Source organism: Struthio camelus, chromosome 2, assembly GCF_040807025.1.
Source record: "Struthio camelus isolate bStrCam1 chromosome 2, bStrCam1.hap1, whole genome shotgun sequence".
Taxonomy (NCBI): domain Eukaryota; kingdom Metazoa; phylum Chordata; class Aves; order Struthioniformes; family Struthionidae; genus Struthio; species Struthio camelus.
In genome coordinates this window covers 155338030-155351209 of record NC_090943.1, presented here as the reverse complement: position 1 = coordinate 155351209, position 13180 = coordinate 155338030, and the positions used below count along the sequence as shown (strand labels likewise).

Below are 13180 nucleotides of genomic sequence, written 5' to 3'. Positions count from 1 at the left end.
GAAGTTCCTTGTGCACTGTGTAGAGTTTCTTTATTGTTCAGAGCTGATCTGATATTCTTTCATTGAGATCCTCCTAATTCTAATACTGTGGGATTTTATGGACGACATTTTTGCGTTCAACCTTTCCATCATCTTCATGATCTTGTGAATCTCAGTCATATCCCCCTGATTCTTCTATTCACCAAACTGAAGAGTTTCAAACTTTTGGTTATCTTCTTGTAAAGGTAGCTGCTTCTATCCCTTGATCACTTTAGTGATCACTTCAAGTCCACTATGTCTTTCTTGTGATTCAGAGACCAGAAGTGTGCATAGTACTAAAAAAGTGGGCACACCAACATTTTCTATACTGGCAAAATGACACCTACTATATCAATTTCAATATTCTTTCTGATTACACCCAGCATTTTCTTTGCTTTTTTGGCTGCCTTTGCACATTGCATTGGTTTCAGAAAACTGAACTAATGACTCTGAAATCCCTTCTTCAAGTGTTAGGCAAGAACTGTCAGTTCTGTATTCAGCAATGCAAAGGCATGAATGATTTATGCAAGGGATTACATTACATTTATCTACGTTGAAGCTCATCTGGAAGCTTTTTGCAGACCTAATTTTGTGAGGTCCTCCTGGAATTCCTCACTGACAGCATTTTATTGCCCCTGAGAGCTTAGTATCACCTCCATACTTGGAAATTACACTGCTTACTATCTTCTTCTGGTTATTGATGAAGATTGTACACGAAACTGCACTCAACAACAATCAATTGAGAAAGCTTTTGGTGACTCTTCTTGATTCTGAGAAGTGATCTATCCTTCACTTAACCAACTTTCATTCTGTAAAAGAACTTTTCCTCCATTTCTATGGCAGCTCAGATTTTTAATAGCCTTTCTGTGGAACCTTGTCAAAAGCATTTTGAAAGTGTATTATGTCCAGTGGATCACCTTTATACAGGTCTTTATTGACACCTTTATAAAACTACAGGAAGTTCATGAAGAGAGATTTCCCTTTAAAAATCTCTGCTATCTCTTGCCAGAAACACCATGTTTATCCATGTGCTCAGTGATACTATTCTTTATTATAGACTCTACCATATTACCAGAGATGAAAGTCAGGCTCACTGATCTGTAATTTCAAGGATCCCTTCTAAACACTTACGGTAGATGAGATTTACATTGGCAAACCAGTTCCTCTAGCACAAAGCCTGAAATGATAGGATGCACACCTTGCTTCAGCAGTTCTTCTGGATGAATACCATCTGCTCCTGGTCCTCTGCCCTATCTATTTAGTCTAATTTTTTTTTTTTTTTTTTTTTTTTTACATTTACATCTAATTGATCTAGTGCTTCATACCTGTCTATTACAAATATTATATCTTGTGTGGGAATCTCTCCACTCTCTTCAGCAGTAAACACTGTCACAAAGTGATCATTGAGTTTCTCTTGCTCTGGCATTCTGATCTGTGAGAGTCCCTGTTATATTTGGCCTGCTATGTTTTATGAGGTTTTGAAAAGGCAGACCTTTCATTTTCTAAATGCCAACGTTTTCCCTATGGCAAATTTTCTAACTTCCCTACTGAGTCAAATGAGCATTTTTTGGACCACTTTAGTAGATTTTTATTTTGAGTTGTAGCTCATGTTTTATCTGGTCTTTTAATGCAGCATTAATCATCAGATTCCAGTCTGCATTACCTCATTTTTGTGTTTCCATCATTTGTATTTTCCTCGTTTGTTTCCCTTTCTGGAGACTGAATATGCCTGTGCTGTGTTTATTTGACTCGCTCCCTCCCAATATAAGTAAACAGTATTATGACTGCTATTATGGAACAACTCTTCTGCTAACACTCCTTTGAACTAAAGCCTGAGTATCAAGTCAGTTCAAATCCAATATAACATCTTTGTTTGTGGGTTCTCAGAACAATTATTTTCTGCATTAACAATTTGATTTCTTCAAGTCATCAGGATGAGGTCCATATATGGGTATCTGGGTTTCCCATTGCTACTACTTGTCCTATATTTGCAGCTTTTCTAATCTTACTTAACGTTTCTGTTCGCTATAATTTTCTACTTAGGGGGTGGTAGAGGCAACTTAATAGTACATTTATATTACTCAAGCTTCAATTTCCACCTATAAGTATTCAATTATGCTTCTTTTTTTCTGAGAATATCTTTCTGCTACGAAATGTCATATAATTCTTTACATATAGTGTTGCTCCCTGTCATTTTTGCATAGTAGCCTGGCAACATTGTGTCCCTGGCAACACTGGCCTGTGAGATGCCTTTCACATCAGGGTGGTTAACTGGTTCAAGCATTCTTGTTCCCACATCTTAATTTTTAGTCCACTATATTGGTGTAAAAATACTTCTTAGGTTTCCTTGTATTTTGTTCCTTTATATTTGATGCAGCAGTCAACTTGCATCGTAGGTGATCTGATTGCTTTTCCTGTTCGTTGCAATTTATTTTTCTGCTGGCCTTTTTTAGAGGTGCATTGACAGGTAGCCTCATCCCTCTCATGGCTTCACATCAGTTTTTCTAAAGAAAAACTCTTCACATGAGTTTTTCCCGTGCTTCTGGTTTAAAGCTTCCTCTCTAGCCTTTTTAGGTTTCAGTGCCAGCAGCCTGGTTCCATTTTGAAGGTGTATTGCACTTGGAAGCAATTTGCAGTCTTAAACAAGCAATCAGTGACCAACTTTTTTGAAGACCTATGTGGAGGAAACACAAGGAGACTATTCTTTTTCTCTCTTCTTCTTCTGTAGTGCAGTACTCCTGTAGTTACTGAAATTAAAAGATAAAATTAAGAGACCGAGTTCATTTTTGCCGTCACAGGGACTGTGATCCAGAGGTCTTCAGGGTTTATCTTTTTGTGTGTATGTATATTTTCAAAGTATAAAAAACATAAGATCATTTAAACGTCTATTGTAGCAAGTTTCCTCTATGAAGTCTGTAATCCTAAAATAATTTTTATAGACAGTTCTAGATTTGCTGCTCAAGTATTTTGCTATGCTTCTCCTGGTATAGGACCAATGATTTTGATTGTCACTATGATGGAACTTAAGCAAGATGGCATGTCTGCAAAATCCTTCTTTTATTCCAGTAAAATTATTTTTGAAAGTATAATCAAAATTTATATTTTACTTCTGTTATTTTCCCATTATTTGTGTCAGCTTATCAACTACAAAGCTGTCCTGACCCTCGGCCATTTCGTAATGGTTTTGTTATTGGCAATGACTTCACTGTGGGACAAACTATTTCATTTGAGTGTTTTCCTGGATACACCTTAATTGGAAATTCAGCTCTGACTTGTCTTCATGGCATCAGCCGTAACTGGAATCATCCTCTGCCCAGATGTGAAGGTATGTACTGAGTGACCAAAACAACCCTACGTTATTTGTAACTTTTGCTAAAAACAGTTAGTTAAAAATGTTTCAGCTTTTCGGTTTATAGAGGCTATGCTTTTATAGTGTAGTCTTTGCATAAGAAATATACAATTTCTCTTTTGAAATTTTTTTCTGGAAAAGCTGAAACATTTTATGGAAGTATGAAGTCCCTTAAGACTGAGATCTGAAAATAAGTTCGTTTCTGGAAGGTTTTTCTTTCTAAAAGGTTAGGCCGAAATTCTGGAACATGGAGCTGCTTTTTTAATCTAGGTGATGCTCTAGAGTAAAATCTCTTCACTGAATCAAGCAAAACGGATTCAAAACTTGAAATTCCCAACTCTAGCCACTTATTTTCTGTCTTATCAGTTGGAAAAAAACATCAAAAATGGTATGAAATGCAACTGTACTCCAGTCAGTACTATTTGAAGTTTTTTATATATAAATATTCTGATATTTGTGAAAGGTATTTAAAAATATATTAACTTTTTTACATTTTTTTACAATGATATCCATGTAATAGGTAAGCAGAATCAAGCAACTGACTTGCATATAGCTGAAATTTTAAGGAGGCGATTGAATGTATATGACGACTCTTATCCTTAGCTATGGCAAAAGGAGTATGTAAGAAACAGGTCAAAGAGGTTTGGCTAGCATCAGCAAACAGTGAAAGAGACAAAGATAAGTAGTTATGTTGCACAGAACTCTGCATATGAAACACGTTTTCACCACAAAGTTTACAGGTGAAACTGAGGTCTGTCTTTTCTTCCAAGAGAAATAGTTATTTTCTGGATGTTCCAGGTTTGTGATATTTGTGGCAAGATTCAGACTGCAATGTTAGGTTCCTTAGAAAATGTAGACACAATTAAGATACTTCACTTTCAAAATTGCCATCCACAAATTCTGCACTTACGGGACTGCAAGATCCATGTGGAATTAGCAATTAAGTAATTGACAATAAAATTCTCTAGGTGCCTAATAACGGTTTCCGCAAAAGTGACATCTGCACAGGGTTTTAAGCATCCACCTTCCTATGCCAAACCTACCCACCAACACACTCAATCCCAGGAGTGATATTCAGGTTCTTGGGTAAAGGACTAACTTCCCTTTATGTTGAATGAGGAAAGCTCAGCATTAAGAGTGAGAGTCTGAAAACCGAACAAGTTGAAGAGAAGTGCCTTAGTAAACCAATGCATAAAAATAAATCATTATCTCCTAGATTTAGTTAGGCACTGTGTTCTGGATCATCTGCCTAAGTTTAGGCACTTACCTGAGAAGCCTCGTTACTGAAAAATCCTTGTAGGGTGCCATAGATATTTCTGGCAGGCCTGATGACTTACTTAAGACCTGTGTGATACTAAATTCAAAGGGAGAAGCCTCATCATATAAAAGAGGGATGACCCCTAAACTGTTTGTGTTTTGAAACTGAGAAAAAAAGTAATTCATCACAATTGAGTTTCAACTCCCATTTTCTGGATCCTGAGGGAATAACAGTGCTTCAGATCCAACTACTAAACAGTTCAGACATAGCCTTAGCTTAGCTTTTTCCTGTCAGTAAGTTCTATCTGTATTTTTTATGCCTCACATCTGAGACACAGAACTCTTACTGAATGGACTGACTGTTTCTTTGAATTGCCTTAGGGGAACCAGGAATTTAATTATTTAATACTAAGATATCCCAATGAGTGATGGTATTCTGGGTGTTACCTCTGATGAATTGCTGGAATAAGTTGTCTTTATTTTTTCTTAATGTGCTAGGAGAAGATGCAGATAAGAGAGCAACCTAATTGATAATGGGGATCTAGTATATGTGCTGCATGATTACAGTGCACCAACATTATCCGTGTCCTAGAGGAATTTTCTAAGTTACATGGTTTTTTGTGCAAATATCTACTACCATATTTTTAGTAAAGAGCTTTTGATATTTTTGTATGCTACTGATTATTTGTTTTTTTTTTATTATAATTGAAAAAAAAATAGATATTTGCTAGGTGTACCTGTTTTGATTTGAGATAAAGGCCCTGTGTTCCAAAGCATAAAATGAATGGGGTTTTTGGATATGCCTAATGCCAGAGATGTACAATATGTTTTAAATTTGTATTTACTTTGATATCTTTCTTGTAAGGCAGTATACACTAAGGCTTGTTTATTGCCTCAGACTTCTTAAAACAGACAATCTGATCAAATATCATTAAACACACTTTCTGTTTAAACAGTTTTGTTCTCTTCTCATCCTCATGTCCCTAAATTCCCTGTGATCCCTGCTCACCACTGTCTCACTCTCTCTGGTCCTTCTTAAGTTGTCTCCCTCGCTTTTATCTTTTTGGAATCACCATGTTCCCTCTCCCCTCCTGAGAAGCTTCACTGCCTGCCAGTCACCATCCCATGTCTTAATTCCCCTAAGACCCTACTGCAAAATCAATTTTGCCTGCACTTCTCAGAAAACCTTGAGCCTTTGAAGCTAAAAGCAGAAGAAAAATATGTTCAGCTGTTAAGTATGGATGAGGAGTGATCTGAAAGTCTCCTTATCCTACAATTCAGCATCAAGGTGGTTAGATACAAGCCATAACATATAGCTCACTTAAATATAAACACTGCACAATTCTCTTAGGACAAACCTGTATCTCCCAGCTACCTGTACTTTGGTTAGAGGTTCTTAAGCATATTTAAGAGGATCTGGGTTACCATTCCATGCTGAATTTTTCTTCGGGGACATGTATGCAAAGTTAAGCAAATTATACAATTTTAGGCTTTGCTTGGTTTTCCAGAACTGGACTGCTTATAACATAACTTCTTATGTTTCACTAGGATGATAAAAAGGGATGCATATATTTAGGTGTAACATTCAACATGCATCTGAAACATCTGTGGAGAAAATCAGAGTCTCAACTAGTGGTTTGCTTGAAATGCACAATAATGAATATAGAAAAGTTTTGTTGTCAATCTTGCACTAAATGAGGTTTAAAATTACCACACTTTAAGAAGAAGTTCAGAAAGAAAGTCTTTATCTATCACTATTTCTCTCAGGAAACGCAAAATTATTTTCCTCACTGTGGCACACTGACTGTTTTCACTCTTTGTACCCTCTAATTTTCCCCACACATCCTCAAACAGCTTAGTATATCTCTTGTCCCATCTGATAATTTTAGCTGGCTACCTTCATGTGACTAGAAGTGACAACAATTCCTGTGTGCTAATTCGGAGCTGGCAATTTACACAAAGCTATAACAAAGTATTTTATTACCTCTACTTGTGCAGTCACTAAGTTAACCCAATGTCTAAATATTACTTTAGTTACAGTTCTGATAGGCTTTATATTGTCGGAATTACTGTTCACATCTTAAAGATTTGATCTATTAGTCGGAAGTAGACCTCTGACTCTTTGCAAAGAGCTCAGTAAAATATTATCTAAAAACAGTGATGATATTTTGCATAATCCAGTTATAGTGTACCGAATGTATTTTAAAGTACAGATTTCACACAGTCTAAGAAGAATTCAAAAAGCATTTAACGCTTCTAAAAATGAATGTCTTAAAAGCATTTAATGCTTCTAAAAATGAATGTCTTTTTTATAGCTCTCTGTGGAGGAAATATAACTGCAATGAATGGCACTATATACTCTCCAGGATACCCTGATGAGTATCCAAACTTTCAAGACTGCTTCTGGCTTGTAAGAGTACCACCTGGGAATGGAATCTACATCAATTTCACAGTTCTCCAAACAGAGCCAATATATGATTTCATAACTGTCTGGTAAGAAAACACTATTGGCATTTATTTAATCTTCTTGTGACACTATGTAACTAAGTAGGTTTAAAAAGAGTATCTTTGTGATTTCAACCTTGACACTTGTTGTTTTGTCTAGTGACAATGAGTGATTTGCAATAGTCCATGTTTTCTAATGTATTATTCTCCCTAGTTTGCACTGAGTATGATGTTGCATAGCCCTTATCTTAAGAATTTAAAAACAATCATTGTGTACCTTATCAGTTTATGAATCAAGAAAAGTATATGAAGATGAGACAGAATCACAGAATGGTTGAGGTTGGAAGGGACCTCTGGAGATCATCTAGTCCAACCCCCCTGCTCAAGCAGGGTCCTCTAGAGCACATTGCCCAGGATCACATCCAGACAGGTTTTGAATATCTCCAGCGAAGGAGACCCCACAACCTCTCTGGGCGATCTGTGCCAGTGCTCTGTCACCCTCACAGTGAAGAAGTTTTTCCTCAGGTTCAGATGGAACTGCCTGTGGTTTCAGTTTCTGCCCGTTGCCTCTTGTCCTGTTGCTGGCCACCACGGAGAAGAGACTCGCCCCATCCTCTTGACACTCCCCCTTCAGATACTTGTACACATTGATGAGATCCCCCCTCAGTCTTCTCTTCTCCAGGCTGAACAGGCCCAGCTCTCTCAGCCTTTCTTCAGAGGAGAGATGCTCCAGGCCCCTCATCATCTTTGTAGCCCTCTGCTGGACTCTCTCCAGGAGTGCCATGTCTCTCTTGTCCTGGGGAGCCCAGAACTGGACACAGTCCTCCAGGTGAGGCCTCCCCAGGGCTGAGGAGAGGGGCAGGATCACCTCCCTCGTCCTGCTGGCAACACTCTGCCTAATGCACCCCAGGATCCCATTGGCCTTCTTGGCCACAAGGGCACACTGCTGGCTCATGCTTCACTTGTTGTCCACCAGCACTCTCAGGTCCTTCTCTGCAGAGCTGCTCTCCAGCAGGTCAACCCCCAGCCTGTCCTGGTGCACGGGGTTCTTCCTCCCCAGGTGCAGGACCCTGCCCTTGCCTTTGTTGAACATCATGAGGTTCCTCTCGGCCCAGCTCTCCAGCCTGCCCAGGTCCCTCTGAATGGCAGCACAGTCTTCTGGTGTGTCAGCCACTCCCCCCAGTTTAGTATCATCAGCAAACTTGCTGAGGGTGCACTCTGTCCCTTCCTCCAGGTCATTGATGAATATATTGAACAAGACTGGGCCCAGGACTGACCCCTGGGGGACACCACTAGCCACAGGCCTCCAACTAGACTCTGCGCCATTCACCACAACCCTCTGAGCTCGGCCATCCAGCCAGTTCTCAAGCCACCTCACTGTCCACTCGTCTAGCCCACACTTCCTGAGCTTACCTAGGAGGATGTGATGGGAGACAGTGTCCAAAGCCTTGCTGAAGTCCAGGGAGACAACATCCACTGCTCTGCCCTCATCTACCCAGCCACTCATTCCACCACAGAAGGCTATCAGATTGGTCAAGCATGATTTCTGAGCTCTGCCATTCAGCCATTTCTCAATCCACCAAGATTAGCAGCAATGAAAAGAAATAACTTCACTTAAGAAAATAATAAAGAGTAGTTGTATAATGATGTCTTTCAGTGTCAATACAAGAACACAGCAACATTTTCTTCGTGTAGCTTCTTTTAAACTCTTAGGAGCACATAGAAGGAGATTCATATTTAGTTATTAGAAAAAGAGTTAAGATAACTGTAGCTGTCAATAAGTTATATTGTTATACATGAATTCATGTTTATCATGAATCTTTTCAGATAATGAAGGCCCTGTTGTTCCTAGTTATAAAGATGGTTAAGGATATCCATAACTTAATGTTGTAGGAGGCTATAACCGAGTGTAATCATCCCATAGTCATCTTAAAACGATTACTGGTGAGTCCCTTAGACATTTCAGCAGTGGTGAAGACCTTTTGGAAGCTTGCTTAAGAGAATAATTTGGTGGAAAAAGTCTGCAGATTGAGATAGTAGTCTTGTAGTCTGAGTAATGTTGCCTGAGCAATACAAAATAATGAAAGAGGAAAAGTGAAATATCCATTATTTATTTGATATTTCTGTTTCACAGAAATCTAATTTAGATTCATATAAATTCAGGTAACTGAGGATTTCATTCCTACATTTCTGAACATTAAACAGTCCTCTGTACACCTGTGTGATAATTTCTGCAGGTTCCAAATACGTTTCATTTCCAGTACTGCAAACTTTCTTGTCCAGCATTCCAAATATTTCATTGCTTTACCCTAAAGTCTAGCCCAGTTTCATCAGAATATGTACCCAGACTATTACTCTGGTAAAACTTAGCTACTTTTTGAATCCCTTGACTCATTCCTTCTTATTTTATATAACACATTTAGGCTGACCTTCAGAGTCTCTCTTAAATTAATTTTGACTTTTGTATTCAGATATGCATCTTTTCTCTATTTTATTCCACACAAATCAGAACACTCCTGTCCACTTCCAGTCCTCCTCCTGTTGGGCTCTTCCTTTCTACCATGTGATTTCATGTGCTTTCAGTTGCATTCCTGAATGTGTTACAAACTTAGTTGTTAAGGTAAAAATAATTGTATATGTAACATTACAAAAGTAAAACCTTAGTTTTATTTCACTACATGGTCTTTGCTGATTTTTTTATTATTACAAATTTAGATGGGTTTTATCTTGTCTATTTAGCTTAGCAACATTTTGAGGAAGATGTCCTGAAATTAAAGCATTTATTATTATATATATCATATATGTTATTATTTATATATGACTTGTAAACCTGTATAAGCAGTACTATATACATTGTGCATATATATAATTTAACAGGTTATACCACTTCTGTGAAATTATTTATTTATAAAAGAACCACAAAGACCGGAATATATTTGAACTGATCAGAGATTTTAACAGAAGAGTTTCCAATGGAAAAATACAATTTATTCACAATCCAAATGCTTCTCCAGATCATATTATTTCCCTGAAAAAACAGAATGGGGAGATGAGGGGATGAGATGTGAGAATTTGGACAAATGTACTATTTGAAAGTTTCAAAACAAAAATTTTCATCCCCTTTGAGGTATTTTGTGTTAAAAAGTTATTCTGCATATGCTAATTATACAGTTTAAACTTTTATTATTTAAATTGAAATTGTTGATTTTAATGTTCATCAGTTCCAAAGCTTTTTTTTTTTTTAATGGAAGAACTTGTGGATGGTGGGAGGCCCTAATTCCAGTCTAGAAGGAAAGTAATATCAACACTTCATACCCTTGCATGAAATACAATTCTGTCCTCTGTACAAATCTACTGTTGTTTATTCCAAACCTTGATTTAATTTTTCTGTTAAAACAAGCATTTCATTCTTCCATAGGCTGACAACGATCTTGCAAGTCATCCATGTTCTGCCTCAATCATAGCAGAAAATAATATTAATAAAAGTATATAAGCAAAGAATTTTAGTAATTATCTAATACATTTTATATAGTAAAATATGAGGTATATAGTAAAAAAAAATCTAATATTATTCCTGATTTTAAGTCAACTACATGTTGTCATACTTAATTTTGGTTAAAACTAGTATTGACATTTATGTCAATGTTTAATTGAGCCAATGAGACCATTTATATAAATTGCATGGATCATCTCTCTCAGCAATAAATGGATTGAGAAAATTCCACAGTACTGAGGAAAATACACATTAAATGGACTTTCAGATGTCCACACCATATCTATAAAATAGATATGCTGGCATTGTAAAAATATGAAAAAAGCTAGATAAAAAAATATATCATTTAAGACTTTCTGAAACTAAAGTCCTTAAAATAAAAATTATAAGTAAAATCTGCATTCATAAATGCCTGTATGCAGATTTCAAGTGAGATCTTACATTCAGTAGAGAATATGCATTTTTATTTTAGGGAAGCCAATATTCAGCCATTATCCTTTAAAATGAAATTGTATTCATGTCTTAATTTTTCTAGTAATAAAAAAATCCAAAAGATTGAGGAAGATAAACTGTATTAGGTTTATATCTTCCTAATATCCATATTTAAGTACTTGGGCATGTAAGTGTAAGGAGGGCCCATGGCAATAAGATGAAGCAGAATCACAAATCCAATCTTATTGAGGTTGCTGCAATTTTCAGAAAAAAATGAGAATATTACTTCCAAAAGGTGGTAAAATGGAGGATCTTATATTCTAATAAATTTTGATGGCTCTCTAAGCAGCTAATGCTTCATCCACATATTGAATTTCATAACAATTTCAGCCTTTAATGTCTACTTTGTCTGATTTTAGATGAATTAATACTTCTGAGTAACCTAGAGAAAGTTACTGCTTTATATTAAAAACACATGCCATTTAGACAAACAAATAATCCCTCTCCTGTGAGAAAATTTTCTTCAATATTCCTATAAATTTATATAAATTCTCCTTAGTTTATCTTCTTACGTCTGTTTTTTTTTCTTAGGGATGGACCAGACCAAACTTCTCCTCAGATTGGACAATTCAGTGGCAACACTGCATTAGAATCAGTCTACAGCACTTCCAATCAGATTCTGATCAAGTTCCATAGTGACTTTACTACCAGTGGCTTCTTTGTACTTAGTTATCACGGTAAGTGTGACAAGTAATTTTTTCTCTGTCTATACTGATTAGTGTAGGAATAAAACTTAGAAAAAAATACTTTCTTTATTTTTCTAAGAGTTGCTCTTATTAGTATGAATGACCAATACTAGAGTAATGTGAACGTATGAAAGACTGACGTGAATGACCAAAGCAGACTGATTTCTTAACCACTAAATTAAACTTACTAATACTTAAGCAAAAAAGAGTGCATTGTGAAGAGACTATCCATAAGGAAAGAAGATCTTGCAGTTCTGAGAACGTATCTTCTCACTGGTTACAACCCTTCTAAAATTCTATGTAAACTAATTATCTGTGGGTGGCATTCAGCTTCCCTGAGGTATTCAAATCTTGTGAAGAAAGTACTCTTCTTCCAGAGCTGCCAATGATAGTGAACTATGTTTTGTAGTTAAACTGTTGTTAAATTAAATATTTTTGAAAGTGTGATTGGAAACCAAATCTCCAATCTATTTTGACTGAATGCTTAAGTAGTAACACACTGAATTATACTTCACAGAATCAGAGAATGGTTGAGGTTGGAAGGAACCTCTGGAGATCATCTAGTCCATCTAGTCCCTGCTCAAGCAAGGAGGACATGCTCAAACACCTTGAGCATGTTTTGCAGTCATTCACTTTTTCTCCATCAAGTGTCTCTTCCGTTCCTGTCACTGCAGTGCAACAAATTCAGCAGCAAGTGCCTCTAGGTCCTCAGGCAACATAGACAACAGTCTGTTTTCTGGACCCTGATCAGATTTTGGGACTAGAGGATTACCTTTTTAACTGAATAAAAAACAAGGTGCATACAGATAAACAGAACCGGGAGGGTTAGACAAACTTTATTATAAAAAACAACAAAAAGCTCCTAATGCTCACAATGTAAAAATAGCAGCAACAACACCCAAACTGCGTTTGGAGTATAGACTCTAATAGGACTGAGAGGAGGGGTTTTCACCATTTCTGTTCCAGATCTTGGTATCTAAATTGCATATTGTAGTTTATGAAGGACAATCTGACTCTTTGCCTTTATCCATATATGAATATGACTAAACACATTTAAAAATGGTTGTAGCTAGTAATAAAGTGCCTCTAAAGAACTTACTTTCCTTTTACTTTTTGTTCTGCTGCTATACAAACTGTTGTTGCACAAATGTGAGCTTTACTTGCAAAGAAGATGCAAACTGAACAGTAAAATAAGTTATTCATGGAAGAAACTTAAACACTTTTTGGATGGATGTTCTCAAGATAAACAAATCCATGTATCCTAAAGTCTGTGATTCTTCATATCAACTGCATACCGTTTAGAGCAATGAGGGGAGAGAGGAATGAAATTTATGTAAAACAGATAATTTGGGGATTAAATTAATGATACCACCTAAATGTGAATAATTTGAGATAAATTGCATGAATTGCTTTATTAAAGCCACATTTAATTACATTGGT

At 36.6% G+C, this 13180-nt stretch overlaps 1 protein-coding gene across 2 annotated transcripts in view; it reads left to right on the top strand.

Moving 5' to 3' along the window:
- The window catches only part of CSMD3 (CUB and Sushi multiple domains 3), a 711519-nt gene that overhangs the window by 603755 nt on the left and 94584 nt on the right, over positions 1–13180 (top strand). For both annotated transcript variants that reach the window (XM_068933141.1, XM_068933140.1), the window contains 3 exons: positions 3155–3343; positions 6940–7117; positions 11586–11731. In XM_068933141.1, the coding sequence (XP_068789242.1) occupies positions 3155–3343; positions 6940–7117; positions 11586–11731 (513 nt within the window). The remainder of the gene's footprint in view (positions 1–3154; positions 3344–6939; positions 7118–11585; positions 11732–13180) is intronic.